A 13,743-nucleotide genomic window follows, 5' to 3' on the forward strand; every position below is an offset into this window, starting at 1 on the left:
CCTGAGATCGGTTGCTTTGACATTTTGGGGCTGTTATCATGTTCCCCAAACTAAATTTCTCAATTGTCAAATTTGTGGAGGGTGCCCTTAGCCCTAGAAACGAGGTCAGGCATGTCCTATTTCTTATTTTGGGTGGATGGGTGGGTGGGTGGGTGACATGGGGGCCCCAGGCCAGCATTCCTTCCCCCCACCTCCAGTCGGCTCAGCTCAACAGTGGATCCTGGAGGGGCAGATATCCCCAACCTGAGTGGGACCAGACGCCCTCCCTGTGGGAGGAGGGGTGGCCAGCGTTGTCGGGAAGCCCTGACCTTGAGGTGCAACAGCTCAGAAGAGTGACACCCCGATGAGGAACGTCACCGTGCTGCCAGGCTGGGACAGGAAGGATTTTCTCCCTGCCAGACCGTCTTTAAACACCGAAAGCACGCGCACGTCAGGCATCTTCACGGGGCCCCCGAGGTGGCCATCCCTCTGCGCATCACCCCAGCTGTTTGAGCCAAATCTTTGTGATCGGTGGACTCACAACAGGTGTGCTGACAGGTGCTCGTCCTCTGGCTGGCTCGTCACTGTCCCTGAGTTCACCCCAGCTCTGATGTCAGAGCACAACAGCTCTGTTGTTCCCATGGCAGCGGCTGCCAGAGTTCACCAGCTGGGGCGGGTGCTGGGCTGCTGGTGGAGGTGGGGAGCTGCGATTCCAGCCACCTTTGGTCAGTGGGCCCCAGAGACCCAATGCAGAGCACCCAGGGCTGAGGTTCTTGTTGTGTCCCTGCCCCCTTATCCATTGTGAGGGTGGACTTCTTTCTGTGCCCAGTGGTTTGGTGAGGGCGCCTTGGGAAGTGGGCCAGTAAGGGTGTCCAGGACACATGCCAAAAGGCTAATTTGAAAGTCCTTGCACCACGGGGTTCTGCATATACAGTTGGATCGGGGAGGATGGGCAGTGGAAGCTGGTGGGATGGGGTTGGGAGTGAATGTGGTGGTTTGGGGGGGGAGATCATCATACAACAAGAACAGTTGTTGGCACTGGGGACCCCTGACCTAGGTGGGGTAGCTGCAGTAGTAAGGCTGGAGGGAAAGCAGATGACATCGTCAAGAGACATTTAGTAAGGCGCCAGTTGGATCAGCCATAAGCAGCCCCCCAGCTAGCCTGGTATCTCCTGTGAGTTTGGAAGAGCCTGTGCCTCATGTCTGTCTTAATGAAGCTGGTCGGGGAGGTAACGGAGACAAGATGACAAGGGCTTGTTCTCCTAGAGGCTGGCTGCCCGGCCATCTCAGCCTTCTAGAACTGTCCTTATCCTGAGTGTGCATCAGGGAGATGGTTAAACATGCAGATTCGCAAACCCCACCCCAGGATTCGGGTGGAAAAACGTGTGGCGGGGCCTGGCCAGGACGCATAGTCTACCGTGATCACCTCCCCACCAGGTGATTCTGATGCAGCTGGTCTAACACCCAGCCGGCTTTATGAACCACTACTCTGGAACTTAACTGAGGGAGAGTCAGGAAGTGAGCAAAAGTGGAAGCTCTGGGCAGCACACTGGGTGTCACAAAGTGTATTTCTAGCAGCTAGAACTCAGAGAAATGGAGTTTAAAATGTTTCTGATGTTTGTTTTATCTGGGCTTGGCTCGGATGCCTCCAGTGATGGGTGTCTCACTACCTACCAAGTCAGCCCAGTGATTTCAAGACAACCCTGTAGAAAGTGCTTCTTTCCACCCGGGCCAATTTCTGCCTCCCTGTAATGTGTTCTTGGTGGTCTGGTCCAGGCATCTGGAGACACGCACAGTAAGTACCACCCTCTTCCCCAAGCAGCTTGCCAAGGATGTGGGTGTTTCTGATGGTGATGAGCGCTAGCATCTGTGTAGATGATGGGTGTTGCTGTTATTATCCCCGTTTTACGGATGAACAGAGACTGAGGCACCCAGAGTTAAGAAACCTGTGCTAGGTCACACAGTTAGTCAATACTCTGAACCACCAGAGTACACTGTTCTAGACTCTTAGGACTTTCCTTCCTATGACCTGTTTTTGTTTTCATTCTCCTCCTGAACTCTGAGACCCTTCTTCCCATCCTTAACCACTCTCTGCCTTTCTGAACCATATCTGGGAAGACATACCTCTCCCTTACTCAGATTTTCTCCTTATTTAGTAAAAGTGTAATTCTCATTTAGTGTGTATTTCTCATTAGGTGAATTCCTAATAATTTCTTTTCTTTCTTTTTTGTTTTTTGCCGCACCGCGTGGCATGTGAGATCTTAGTTCCCCGACCAGGGATTGGAAGCGTGGAGTCTTAACCCCTGGACCATCAGGGAAGTCCCCCTAAAAATTTCGATAGTTGTATTTTGATTTTAAAACTTGCAGGCCATCCCGTTTGATCTTCACGCATCCCATGGGGTGGGAACAGGGTGGGTGTTCCTCCAAGTGCCTCTTTCACGTTGCGGCCGGGAATGTCCAGGTGAGTCTCACCTGTGCAGGGGCTGGGCTGGACCATTACCCTGCTTGTTTTAGGCGTTTCTAGCAACACAGGTAACGATCGCATTGGCTCTTTTGGTGACCACGGTCTCTGCCGACTGAGCTCACAGCCGGCTCAGACCCTCTCGTCTCCAGCTTTGCTCCTTCGGAGCTACATTCTCCACTTGGCACTGGCAGGGTCGGATGTGGGGACCCATGTGTGGGTTGTAGATGTTTTCCCAGTATGCTTGGCCTTGTTAGATTTGGCCAGGGGTTCAAGCCTGTGAAAAATCTGAGCTGAAGGCTTGCATGCCAGCAGCACGGCTGGTTTTCCATCTCCCTGTGGGTGATTGAGTGCCGGGGACATCGCATCCAGAGCTGGTGGCCATGGATTCAGACGCTCGTGTACTTGACTCATGGAAAGCCCGCCAGGGCCCCAGCCTCTACTCTTCTTGCTTTAGACACACTTTTAAGACACTGCTTTGTGTGGGTCCCACGTCATAGCAGTTTAGAAGCCGTATGAGAAAAGGGGGATAGGGTGCTGTCAGACACACAGACAGAAAGTTACAACTACGGAGGAAGCTATAAGAAGTACACTTAAAAACTCCAAATTATATTCAGGGATCATTTAGTTTAGAGGAACTCTGTCATATATATATATATATATATATATATATATATATATATATATATATATATATATATATACACACACATATGTACACATGATTTTTTTAGTGGGGGTCCTATATATCTTAAAAGCCCTTGAGGGATTCTCTATATTATAGTTCTAAAGATAATCCAGAGTTGTAAGAAGGTCAAATTATATCCCTTCTGTGCGCTCTCAGGAGACGAGAAATGTTTAACTTTACACATGAAAGAGTAAGCTTTACTTATATGGAAATGTTCTCTCTGGCCATGCCAGCTAATTGGGAGCCCTTTTTTTTTTTTTTGGCAATACGCGGGCCTCTCACTGTTGTGGCCTCTTCCCGTTGCGGAGCACAGGGTCCGGACGCGCAGGCTCAGCGGCCATGGCTCACGGGCCCAGCCGCTCCGCGGCATGTGGGATCTTCCCGGACCGGGGCACGAACCCGCGTCCCCTGCATCGGCAGGCGGACTCTCAACCACTGCGCCACCAGGGAAGCTCTAGGAGCCCTTTTATAGCTATTAAATGTTTCAAAAGAAAATGTGCTAAACCGTGTCCCTGGGGCGTTGAATCTGTGGGCCCCGGAGTAAAACGGGAGCATTTTCCTGTTGCTGCGGAAATCAGGGGCGGCCTTGTCAGGGAGGAAGAACCAGAACAGGGCTGGGGAGAGGTGGGTGGGTAGAATGAGGGGGGGCTTTCTTTGAGGAAGAAGGACGGGCACGAGCACAGTGAAGGTGTTGGACCTGGGTCAGGGGCATTTGGGATGCCCGGCTGGGGAAGGGGGGCCGGATCCTGAGCTGCTGGAATGTTCCCAAGCCTGTCGGCCAGGGACTGCCCGACTGACTTTGGTGAGATGGTTAACTGAGCGCATTTCTGGGCCCCTCCCCACTGAGGCAGAGGTGGGATCGGTCTGGGGCGGGCCTCCAAATCTGCATCTTAACTAGCAGTTCAGGCAACCCGTGAGGCAGGTGGCCTCTGGCTATGCTTGGAGACTTGCTGGTGCCGATTGCACAGGGCCCGTTGCAGATGCTCAAGTGACACAGGTGGCCGAGTTAGAACAGTGGCTGTAGCCATAGTGCTGGGGAGGAGGAGTCAGGTGGGGTGGAACGGGGGTAGTGACAGGGAGCCTGGTTAGGAGGCTCAGGTGAGACCCTTCGACCAGAGTCCGGTCCACCTGGCATTGGAGCCCCTGGTTTGGGCGCCACCCAGCCTCCTTCGTGGTCATCTTTCTTCCTCCTCGGCCTGGGGTACCCTGGAGCCTCCATTGAGGGATCAGAAGGCAGGAGGGCTGCTGCGGGTCTGGCCCTTCCTGGTGGCCTGGGAGGGGGTCTGCCTCGGCTGAAAAGTCATCTGAGCCACTACCCAGGTGACCGCCGCGGGCTGGCTCCACGCACCGGGGACGCAGAGGGTGAGAGGAGAATGGGCCCAGTGTCCCTCCCATCTGCCGCTCTGAGTGGAGCTTCTGTAAGGAGAGGGCTGCGGCTTCCCGAGGGGTTGAAGGCAGCCAGCACAGGCCAGCCCGTCCCGCTTCGGGGGAGCAAGGTCAGAAGGCCCGAGAGAGAACCCTGACACTCAGAACACTGGTCTCAAGTCAGTGCGCAAGGAAGGGCTTGGAGGTGAGGGCATGGGGCAGCTGGGGACATGGGCAGAGGGCAAGGGTGCCTCTGCCGGTTGGTACAGGGATTTCAGTTCCTGAACGAGGGAGCTGACTCTAATTTCCGGGCTTTATCCCTAAGATCACCACCCAAATGTTTCAGGTCTTCATCCATTTGCGTGTCTCCAGGAAAACCACCTGGGCAGCAGTGGGGCGCCCACCCCAACGGGCCTGGCTCAGGGTGTAACGGGTGACCGAGTGGGTGGGGGCCCTCCAGAGTGGGAGAGGCTCGTGCAGGTTTTGCTCATTGTCACCAGTTAACGTGGGGCGTGAGCCAGTGGCTCCAGGCCCAAAAATAGACCTTGGATCCTGGGGTGCAAGTTTCCCCATTCTGTACAGGTGAAGAGACATTCACAGCGCTCTCCCTCTCCTCACCTGTTTGGACACCCCTGTGGCCATTCCCAGGGGTGGGAAAAGCTCAATCTCTGACATTTGGGACCCAGATTCCAACCCAGCTCCTCCCTGTGAGCTGGGACGGTTACTCAGTTTCTGCACTTCTGTTTCTTGGTGGAGTACAATTGCTGGGTCATACGGTAGATCTACGTTTACCATCTTATAGAACTGCCAAACTGTTTTCCAGAGCGGCTGCGCCATTTTGCATCCCCACCAGCAGCATGTGAGGGTTCCGATGTCCCCACGTCCTCACCAAGTCTCGTCATTGCCTGTCTTTTTCATTGTAGCCTTCCTAGTGGGTGTGAAGTGGTATCTTCATTTTGCGTTTCCCTGATGAGTGTTGGTGTTGAACATCTTTTTATGGGCTTTATTAGCCATACGTAAATCTTCTTTGGTGATGTGTTTATTTCAACCTTTTGCCTATTTTTATAAATTTAGTTATTTATTTTTGGCTGCATTGGGTCTTCGTTGCTGTGCGCAGGCTTTTTCTAGATTGTGTTGAGCGGTGGCTACTCTTCCTTGTGGTGCGCGGGCTTCTTATTGCGGTGGCTTCTCTTGCTGTGGAGCACGGGCTCTAGGCACGCGGGCTTCAGTAAATGCGGCATGAGGGCTCAGTAGTTGTGGCACACGGGCTTTGTTGTTCCGCGGCTTGTGAGATCTTCCTGGACCAGGGCCCGAACCGGTGTCCCCCGCATTGGCAGGCGGATTCTTATCCACTGCACCACCAGGGAAGTCCCTGCCCATTTTTAAATTGGATTGTTTGTCTTCTTGTTATTGTAAGAGCTGTTTATACAAACTGATTCAAGTCTTTTGTTGGATATGTGATTTGCAGGTATTTCCTTCCAGTCCTTGTCTTGTGTTTTCACTTATTAACGATGTCTTCTGAAGTGCAGAGGTTTTTAATACTGATGATGCCACACTTACCAATTTCTTGTATTGCTTGTGCTTTCGGTGTTATATCTAAGAATCTTTGCCTAACCTGACGTCATGAAGATACAGTTGTTTCCTTCCAAGCATCTATGGCTTTAGACCTTACCTTAAGGTCTGTGATCACTTTAATTTCTGTATATGGTATATAATTTTGTATATGATGAGATAAGGGTGTAAATTAATCTTTTCTGCATGTGGATATCCAACTGTCCCAGGAACGTTTGTTGAAAACGAACAAAAAAATGACTCTTTCCCCCATTGAATGGCTGTGGCGCTTTTGTTGAAAATCTCAACCATTGTGTTTAATTTCCCAGCTTTCTCTTTCTCTCTCCTCTTGCTTATCGTGGTGGTTGGCAGACTGGTAGAATATGATGTTAACTGCATTTCCACATGTATAACTGCATCATCATAGTTTCCAAGAGCCAGCGGCTATGTGACCATTGGTCAAAGACAAGATGGTCTACCCGAGTAGCAGCTGCCGTCTGCCAGCTGTGTGATTTGGGTCAAGTTTCTTAATTGCTCCCTGCCTCAGTTTCCCCACCCGTGAACCAGGGGTGCTAATAACTCCTTACCTCAACGGTTACTGTAAAAAAGATAAGCGGAGGGCAGCCCACACAGTTGACATTAGTTGTTCCGCTGATGCAGCTGTGTTTCTGATGACCAGCATTACTTTGGGCTAAAATTGCTCAGCCTGGCTCCGCACATCCTAAAATAAAGAAGGGAAGGGATACCCACACAGTTGAGGAGCGCTCCGTGCAGACCGCAGTGCCTAGGAAGCAGCTCCCATAGCCCACACATCTGGCCGTTTTTGACATCAGCTGCAAGTGATACTCTTTTTTGGTGTGAATGCACCTTCTTTAGGAAGGCCTGGCAGAGCACGTGTCCCTGAGTGATGCCAAAGAGATGTGAGAAAAGAAATACCACTAGCTTAACCTCCTCTCTGGTTTGCACTGAATTCTAGTACAAACATGCACGTCAGCACACTCACCCACACTCACCTCCCCCTACACACGCACACACACACGCACACACACCCCTTTCCTGGCAGGCTCCTCCTCCTTTACCGCTTCCTCCTTTCATTTGTAAGTAGCTCCCTCCAGAGGGCCAGACATTTGCATCACCCCCACCTGAACTCTAACTTGTCTCCGAAGGTGGGGTCTTAAACCTAGCACTGGACATCTGGAGCCTGGTCCCTGTTTGTCGTGGGACCGTCCTGGAGGGAGGGGGGGTGTAGCACCCCCCCCTTCCAGTTGTGACAACCAAAACTGTCTCCAGACATGGCCACATGTCCCCCTGGGAAGCAAAACCACACCCCACTGAGAACAGCTGCTCTGCCGGGTCTCATTAAAGGCGTGTGAGACAGAGATCGGGAGCCGGAGAACAGACCCTCGTGGGCAGATGTCAGGAGAGTGATCTGGAGGGTCACGTCCTCCGGCCTGTCCTGCACTCAGAGCCCCATGTGCCTTGTCTCCAGGGCCTCACTGTGCTCGGAACGCTCCGGGCAGCGCTGTGCATCTTCCTGCCCTGTGGGCTTGCCGTGAAACGGCCGTAGCACCTGTGGCTCCTCGGCCCTGGTGCCCTGGAACCTCCACTCTTGGTTCACACCACCTTCTCTCCGAAGCGGTGTCTGCAAAGGCCCCCGACATGAAAGGAAACGCGGAGAGAGCCCCTTGGCGGAGCCCCAGTCCCGACAACAAAGCCTTGCTTTTGAGGCAGAAGCACCAATTGCTACACATCCGAGAGAAAGGAGACCTGCCCCCGCAGAGGAGACAGGACCTCTAGCAGTGGAAGAGCTGCCCCAGCGCTTGGCCGAGGAGCTGCAGGCAGAGCAGCAGGAGGCCCCAGGCCAGCAGGTCCGAGGCCTGGAGAGGCTGTACTTAGCACGTCTGTTGGAGGGGAGGCGGTGGCGGGCAGACTGCCCGAGGACCATGAACCTGACTCAGAGGGCTCGACCCAGCCAGGAGCAGCCAGGTCGCCCAGGGCCGAGAGGAAGCACACAGTGGCCGTGCGGCAAGAGAAGGGACACAGGGAAGAGCTGGTCTGACGGCAGCCCTGGGGCACCACGTCCCGGAGAAGAGCGGTGGACCAGGAGAGGCAGGGAGCCTCCAGAGCCACGGGCCTGAGTCCTTGTCCCCTGAGCCCACCAGAGAGGAGTAAAGGAAAACACGTGCCTTCAACGAAGACCGGCGGGGGCCACCGTCCCATTGACCCTGGGCTGAGCAGAGGGACAGACTTGGTCCCTGCTGCTGTAGGGGAGATCAAATGCCTGGAGGAACGGGAGACTGAAACAGCCCAGGACGGCAGGAGGCAGCTGGGGAAGCGAACGGCTTGTCTTCAAGGCCCGAAAAACCACTGTTTGGATCAGAGCCCCGAGGGCGAAGCCGACGACCTGGAACAGCTGTGGCCAGTCGGCTCGACCTGCAGAAGGGGGGCCTCACCGCTGGCACAGCTCTGTGACGAGAGCAGGTGGTAGGGAGAGCTGGAGTTTGCCTCTGAAGAGTTGTTGTTTGATACCAACCGGAAGCTGAGAAAACACCTGAACTTGCACCTGGATCTCAAGTCCGGGATGGATCAGAGCCCCAGTGAAGAACAGGGCTTTGAGGAGACGCAGGCGTGGAGAAGGGAGAGCCAGAGAAAGAGGAATGCAAGAGATGCAGAGATGGACATGGTGCCCGCCGGGGAGCCCGCGAGTCCAGTGGGGGTGGACGCCCACCTGACGCCATCCAGAACCAGCTTGAAAAAGTTACTAAGCAAGCCCAGGAACCAAAAATCCCATAGGATGGCCAAGTGCGTGCTTGAGAATGACAGTAAACCGTGGTCTCCCGAGGCAGGGACATCTGTCGATGAAGAGAACCTGCTCTCGTGCAGCCCCCAATCCAGCCAGGAGCCTCCCCGACCGGACGCGCTGGTGCAGGGCTCCCTTCAGCTTCACCCGCAAGAACAGGCAGACAGAGGTGGCTTGACGGCATCAAGGCAGAAGCAGAAAATGCAGGTGGAGCAGAGAACACCAAAGCAGCTGGACTCGCTCGAGCAAGTCAGACACCCCAAGATGAGCTTGGAGGCCGACCTCCAGACAGAGCTGGAAGATGGGAGGAGGGAACAGAGGCAAGCTTCTCTGGCTCATCGGAAGCCTGACTCCCCCTCCAGACCAGGAGAAGAAAGGAGGGTATGACAGCAGCCCCACTTCCCCCTCGGCCAGCATCGTCCACGATGACAGGCACAGTCAGATGATCCGTGACCTTCAACAGCAAATTCTAGAGCAAAACAAGTTGCACAAGCAGTTTCTTGAAGAAGCCAGGAAATGCTTGTGAGAGTTTCAGGGAATATGTTAAAAGCGAGAGTCCTGCCCCTGGTAAATACACCACTGATAACTGAGCGTTCTGCCAGAGCTGGCACCCAAGTCTGTGCGATTGTATTTGCACCATCTGCTCAGAAACCTGTAGCCTCTTTAAAATGGGCCATCAGTCATCCTTCCATCCTTTGGAGCGAATTCCTCTGCAGGAATCATACTTATTGCCAGTCTCGCCTTTAAAACTAAGTCCAATTCAGGAAGACTCCTTAGCACGAACATGTGGGGCGCGGTAGGAGGGTCTGGCCATTGTAGCACAAAGGTGTGTCCCGGAGCTGAGGCTGTTTTCACGTGCCACAGCACAGATGGAAACACCAGGTACATTTAAGTGCTTCAGATGTTTTGGCGAAATGAACACTGGACTTTGAGGGGCATGCAAGGTCAGACGGGCGCAGTTTCAAAAGATACATCATTTGTTGCTTAGCCAGTGGCTGAGACGTTAATGGAGAGATTTAACAAAAATCTTTTAGTCTTTCAAACCAACATCATTTAATAGGACATCAGTAACATTCTTATAACTTTAATATTAGAAAGCAGGAGGGAGGGAGAAAGGAGAGGGAGAGGGAGGGAAAGAAGGGGGTGGAAGCAAGAGGCAGAAAGAGGAAAGAGAGAGAGGGGGGAAATGGTTCCCAGCAACTCAGCCCTATAGACTCCTTCTGGGGCTGGCAGTGCTGGGGGAACCAGGGTGTCTGGTAGGTTCCCTACCCTCCAGCTTTACCTCTGATCCAGAAGCCTTGGCAATTGTGGAGACCCTACACTGGGTGGGGTTTTATCTGCCTGTTACATACTTAGGGGTTGGAATGGGGGTGGACAAATCTTTTCTGCAAAGAGCCAATAGTAAGCATTTTAGGCTTTGCTGGCCATACGGTCTCCAGCAACTACTCTACGCCTGCCTTTGCAGCTGGAAGACAGCCACAGACAACACATAAATGAATGGGTGTGACCGACTTCCAATAAGACTTTTATTTACAAAAATAGGTGGTAGGCAGGCTTTGGCCCTTGGGCCAGAGCTAACTGACCCCTGGACTTACCATATGAAGGAGATGTTCCTTCCCTCCCTCCGTCCCTCCCTCCCAAGGACCTCAGATGCACCGGGTGGGATAAATCCTCTTCATTCATGATATGTTGGCATCATTGGGCCATCAATGGCCTTTTTTTTAATCTTATTGATGTTTGGCATCATAGCCCAGCCGTGTGAAAGTGACCAACAGAGTGAAGGCAGCATCTGCTGCGACCCCAGCCCATCCATATATAGACAATATAATGAACAACTGTGAGCCTACCACCCAAACCCAAGATCTGGAATGTTTGCTGAAAACCAGCTTTATCTGTGTGCTGCTTCCCTCTTCTCTACGCTGTTCCTCCTTAGCTGTATCGCACACCCGCTGAACTCGGGAGTTGTCCCTGCACTTCACTACAACCCGAACACAGCCTGTATTGTTTAGTTTTACTTCTGCTTGAACCCTATAAAAAGGATATTATATCATGTGTGGTCTTTTGGAAGCGTTTTTGGACCCAGCATAGTTAGTTCATTCGTGTCACACATAGGTGTCATTTTTGCCACAGCGTCATAGCATGTGACCCTCTGAGCCTTCTTTCCATAGCTGCTTCTGTTTTGTGCCAGTTCCCCAAAAGTGAACTACGTCCCTAATGCATTTGGATCAGAAGGCCTGGCATCAAAAAGTGCTTTGGGAATGTTTGAACACCACAGCTGGGATGTAGGTGTGGGAAAGGTCCCATCCCTCCTTTTCTTCCCATTTTCACCTTTTTTTTGGGTCCCTGGAAAATGTTGACCTGATATTATACTGTTTTTCCTTTGCAAGTACTGAGTGACAGACACTGCCCCACGTCACTGGAGCTGAACAGTGAACAACACACACACAGGACATGTTCTAGTGGAGGATATAGGTAACAAGTGACCACAATGACAGAGGGTGATAGAGGGATGCTCAGAGAGGTGGGGTGACTGACCGGAAATGTGTCTCTGAGCATCGAGCCCACAGCCCCTGAATGCGACCATTTGTATGGAGCAGTAATGGCATCCCACAAGGTGTTTTTTGTTTGTTTGTTTGTTTTTCAGTTTTGTTTTAAAATCAATAGCTTGAGTGAGGAACCTTCCACCATCTCACGTCTCCATCGTGTGAGCCTCCACTGTCTGTGGCTTTTCCATTTTAGGTGGAGAGAATGTTTGATCCCAGCCCGGTTTCTCTCACCTGCTTCCGGAATAGCGGGTCAAGGCTGCAGAGCTGCTCTGGGTCAGGGCTGCAGAGCTGCTCACCAGTTTGGTCTGAGCCCAACAGTGAATACGAAAAAAGTCCTGGGGCCAAGAGAGCTTTGTCACTCCCAGGCCAAATGAGGATTCCCTGCGGGGAGGGGCCCTGGCCTTTAGCGGCTGCTCAGCTGGAACTCCCGTCTGCCACTACGGGATCACCTCAGTCTGAGGGTGGAGGGGGTGCCGTGGGATCACTGGGTTTAAAGCCGTGGCCACGATGGGACCCAAACACTGAGTAATGAGATCCTCATGACTCGGGCTGGAAGCCGCAGCCTAATGAAGGGGCAAGCCTGCCTTTAAGTGCGTTATTTTTGTTTCCACTTTCAGAGGTCATGTTTGTGGCCCGTGTGTTCTAGGTGAGGAATTGTCCCTTCTTGGCCACACTTGAGCTAAAAGTAGGTGTGGGGGATGGGCAGCGAGACGTGGTGGAGGCTGACTTAACTCTGCCTGGCCTGTCACTCCCACACTGTCCCCTGGAAGCTGGATGAGACGCCCTGCCCTTTCCCACCTGTCCTGCAGAAGGCTGAAGGGGGGCGGGCCAGGGTACCCCCTTGCCCAGGTCAGTGACGTGGGTAATGAAACAGCCCTCCAGGACTACCCCCGCCCGCCGCCCACAAAAAGAGCTGACCCTCCAGTGATTCCCGATAGAGATGATGTCACCGGTAACTTCCATCTCTCTTTGGTACCCAGGGGGTGGGCTGGGATCCCAGAAGACACTGCCTTCACTCCCTGTCGGTCACTTTGACATGACTATGGTGCCCAGGGCCCTGGGACAGCGCCACCTGGAAGGGTTCCGCCCAGTACTGCCAGGGGGCAGTGGGGACCCCGACACGGTGCCTCCTGCTAAAGGGTCCTCGCCCAGCGGCCTTCCCCATGCGTCCTCCCTCCCTCCCTCATGGGCTCTTCTTCTCTGAAACTGCATCTTCTAGAACTTTCCCCTGGTTTTGTGATTCATCCCCCCACTTTTGGGGGCAGCTACCCTGTTCCTGTTTCACTCTGTGTTGTCAGGTCACTTCCTTGCGGCCCAGCCAGTGAGTCCTCCCCAGACGGCAGCCGCTAGGGAAGGCCTCCGTGGCTGGCCTGCTGGTGGACAGGCCTTCCATTTGCCCAAGGGATCCATAGGCGGAAGACGGCGCCGGTGGTACCTGCTGCGAGGTCCGCTGTCCGCAGGCAGGTGCGGGCCAGCAGTGACCGACAAGGACCAGGACACTTCGGAAGCAGGGACAGAAGTTCTCCCTCAACAGTGTGCCTGCTCCAGCCCTGGAGGGGCCGGTGGGCACCCTCGGTTTGGATGTGACCCCGCGTTCCATGTGTGCTGCCCTGAGGGTCCTTATGCCTGTCCACCCCCCCACACACTGCCCAGCCAGGTGTGAGGTTGTAGTGGGTATGAGGACATCCAGAATCTCAGAAATGGAAAATAATGGGAAAATAGGTTTTTCAAGTTGGGGTGGAGGGCAGGGGACCCTCTTTCAAGCCTTGAGGTGCGGGCAGCTTCTTGCCTCCACGTGATGGAGACATGATTAAGAGCTGATGGCGGAGTGCAGCCCACCCTCGTCCTGGCTGGAGACGGGAGGCTGGGTGGACTGCACACCACACACCACCCGCTCCGAGGGGCAGCTGGGCTGCCACCTGGGCTCTTACTTGCTAAGCTAACGACGACTAGCCGAGGAGAGGGGGCGTGAACTGCCCAGCCTGTGCACCCAGCTTCCCTCCACACTGGCAGCTGGGAGGGTGGCTCTGGGGTTCCAGCCTTTCCATCGCTGCTCCTGGCTCCTGAGAAATGCCGTGGATTGGAGTCGGCCCACAGACCACATGCCTCAACGTCCCACGCCAGGGCCACTGCTGCTGCTCTGTCCATGCGGACGGGGGCCTGAGCCACAGGCCCGGCACTCGAGTGTTCACGCCCCAAAACGAGGCATCCTAGAAGGGGAGACCTGCCCGAGGTCACGGCCCACCAGCAGCAGCGTGAGGACAGGACCCTTGTCTGCTGCCCCTCACTTCTTAGCTGTCCGTCCAGCCCCTTCCTCAGCCTGTGGGTGGGGAGGGATCGCTGGGGGGGCGGG

At 53.9% G+C, this 13,743-nt stretch overlaps 2 protein-coding genes across 2 annotated transcripts in view; both read left to right on the plus strand.

Moving 5' to 3' along the window:
* TIMP2 (TIMP metallopeptidase inhibitor 2) overlaps positions 1-13,743 on the plus strand; it is a 52,012-nt gene that overhangs the window by 13,608 nt on the left and 24,661 nt on the right. The window lies entirely within an intron of this gene.
* CEP295NL (CEP295 N-terminal like) lies at positions 167-13,700 on the plus strand. The gene is given in 4 exon segments (XM_067714462.1): positions 167-7,854; positions 7,857-7,964; positions 7,967-9,207; positions 9,209-13,700. Coding segments are annotated over 4 exon segments (1,683 nt in total). The 5' UTR covers positions 167-7,703; the 3' UTR covers positions 9,392-13,700.

This window comes from Pseudorca crassidens, chromosome 19 (genome assembly GCF_039906515.1).
Source record: "Pseudorca crassidens isolate mPseCra1 chromosome 19, mPseCra1.hap1, whole genome shotgun sequence".
Lineage (NCBI taxonomy): Eukaryota > Metazoa > Chordata > Mammalia > Artiodactyla > Delphinidae > Pseudorca > Pseudorca crassidens.